This window comes from Chiloscyllium plagiosum, chromosome 46 (assembly GCF_004010195.1).
Source record: "Chiloscyllium plagiosum isolate BGI_BamShark_2017 chromosome 46, ASM401019v2, whole genome shotgun sequence".
NCBI lineage: Eukaryota > Metazoa > Chordata > Chondrichthyes > Orectolobiformes > Hemiscylliidae > Chiloscyllium > Chiloscyllium plagiosum.
Genome location: NC_057755.1, coordinates 7,085,039 through 7,086,969, shown reverse-complemented (window position 1 = coordinate 7,086,969; position 1,931 = coordinate 7,085,039). Strand labels below are relative to the sequence as shown.

The 1,931-nt window shown below is 43.6% G+C and overlaps 1 protein-coding gene across 2 annotated transcripts in view; it reads right to left on the bottom strand.

The window, feature by feature from the left end:
* Positions 1 to 1,141, bottom strand: part of LOC122544134 — a 33,895-nt gene extending 32,754 nt beyond the window's left edge. Inside the window, exon 1 of one of the 2 annotated variants that reach the window (XM_043683173.1) lies at positions 862 to 1,141. In XM_043683173.1, the coding sequence (XP_043539108.1) occupies positions 862 to 976 (115 nt within the window). In that variant the 5' untranslated portion in view covers positions 977 to 1,141. The remainder of the gene's footprint in view (positions 1 to 861) is intronic. The other variant, XM_043683174.1, reaches the window with a different exon arrangement.
* Positions 1,142 to 1,931: the final 790 nt, after the last annotated feature.

Here is a 1,931-nt window from a genome sequence, read left to right as displayed (position 1 = left end):
TTGTTGGAGTGATTCCTGTATGTGCAGGGGTGTGGGGGGGGGGGGGTGTCTGTGAGACAGAGCCTATGTGTGTTTGACTGTTTGATTCTCGAGTATGTGTGAAATTATTTGGATGTGGGTGTGTAATTCTTTGTGTCTGTGAATGACTTTATGTGAGTGCGCGCGAGTGAGTGAGTGAGTGAGTGCGTGTGAATCAGTGAATACGTGAGTAGTCGAGAGTGAGTGGTGCTGGAAAATCACAGCAGGTCCTGCAGAATCCGGGGAGCAGGAGAATCGATGTTCGGGCAGGAGCCCTGCATCAGGAATTAGTGAGTTGGTCAGTTCGTGAGTCAATGTGTGCGACTGTGAAAATTACTGAAAATTGTAAGAATGCATGTGTTTGTATTGTACGTGAGACTGAGTTAATGAGTGAGCGAGTATGAGTGCCTGTGTGCGCGTTTGTGAGAGAGAGTGTATGAGAGAAAATCTGAGATTGTGTATGTGTGTGACATTACTCCACTGATCTCAGTGATAGTTCTACAAAAGTCCTGTTGAATGCTGCATTACAGAGTTCAGCTGCAGCTAATTCAAGATTCATGATACTTGAGAACCGAATGACTCACAAACACTGAAATAACTGTGCCAGCTGCTGCCTTTCAAACACGGCAACGAGGAACTCAGCTGCACACTGGAAGCACGTTAAAAATATCTTTCACTCTGCGGGGGTGATGGGGGTGGGGGTCCTCCTGTGATGAAGTGGCTATTGTCCCTAAATGGGAGTCCTGCTTCAGAGAGTGAAATACCATTTCTGAACAGATTGATTCGAAAATATTTACAACTTCACTATTTTCCCAAAACCCCACCCCCGCCACGTTATCTTACCCTGACTTGAGTCCGTGTAAAGCAAGTGGCATTCTCTGAGAATGTTCTCATTGACGGAGAGACATAAATTCTCTGAAGAGTTTGAACTGGGCCGATCCTTCAGCAATCCTGACATGATTTTTGTGCTGAAAATGTGGCAGATTCCCTCAGACTGAGCGGGAACAGACCTGCCTTGAGCTCACCATCCGTCTTATTGGCACAGTCTGTCAACCAGCAAGGTCATGTCTCCAAGCCCACTCGGTACTCACTGTGTGCCCCCGTCCGTCAGGATGACTACATTATAACAACAGTTTGACTCTCGGGTTTCTGAGCTAAAAATGTTCTGTGTCCACTTTAATTTATGTCGTTTACAATACAACGTATTCGTGAAGTTAAATCTGATATGTGTTAGCTTTTCAAGACTTGGTTCATGTCTCGACATTAGGGTCAAAGGGACAAGAGGAGGATATTCAGCCCCTCGAACATCTTCTGGCACTCAATGCTTATCTGTGATATAGCATTATAGATTTTATAAAATGTACTCATAGGATGTTTGTATCACCGGTTAGGTCAGCATTTATTGATCCCCGGGCAGTTCAGAGTCAATCACACTGCTATGGGTCTGGAGTCACATGTCGACCAGACCAGGTGAGAATGCCAGATTTCCTTCGCGAAAGGACGTTAGAGAGCCAAGTGTTTCTTGTTTTTTTTTCCCCCAGATGGTGATATCGTGATAATCATCAGACTCATAATTCCAGAATTTTTATTGAATTCTAATCTTATCATGGTGTGATTTGAACCTGGGCTGCCAGAACACCACTGGGCTCTCTGGGTAATAGTGCTAATATCAATGGGCAAATGCTGCTGGCCTGTATCCCTTAATATCTTCGGTTAACAAAATATTATCTACCTCAGATTTAAAACTAACAGGTGATCTAGCACCCACTGCTGTTTGTTGAAGTGTTCAAAACCATAAGAAATTTAATCGAAATTAGTTGTGTAAAATCGCATTTTATTCTCCCATGCTTAGCAAGTTTTAACAAGCGTCAAATCCAACAGTCAACGTAAGTCAGAATGTAATAAAGATATAG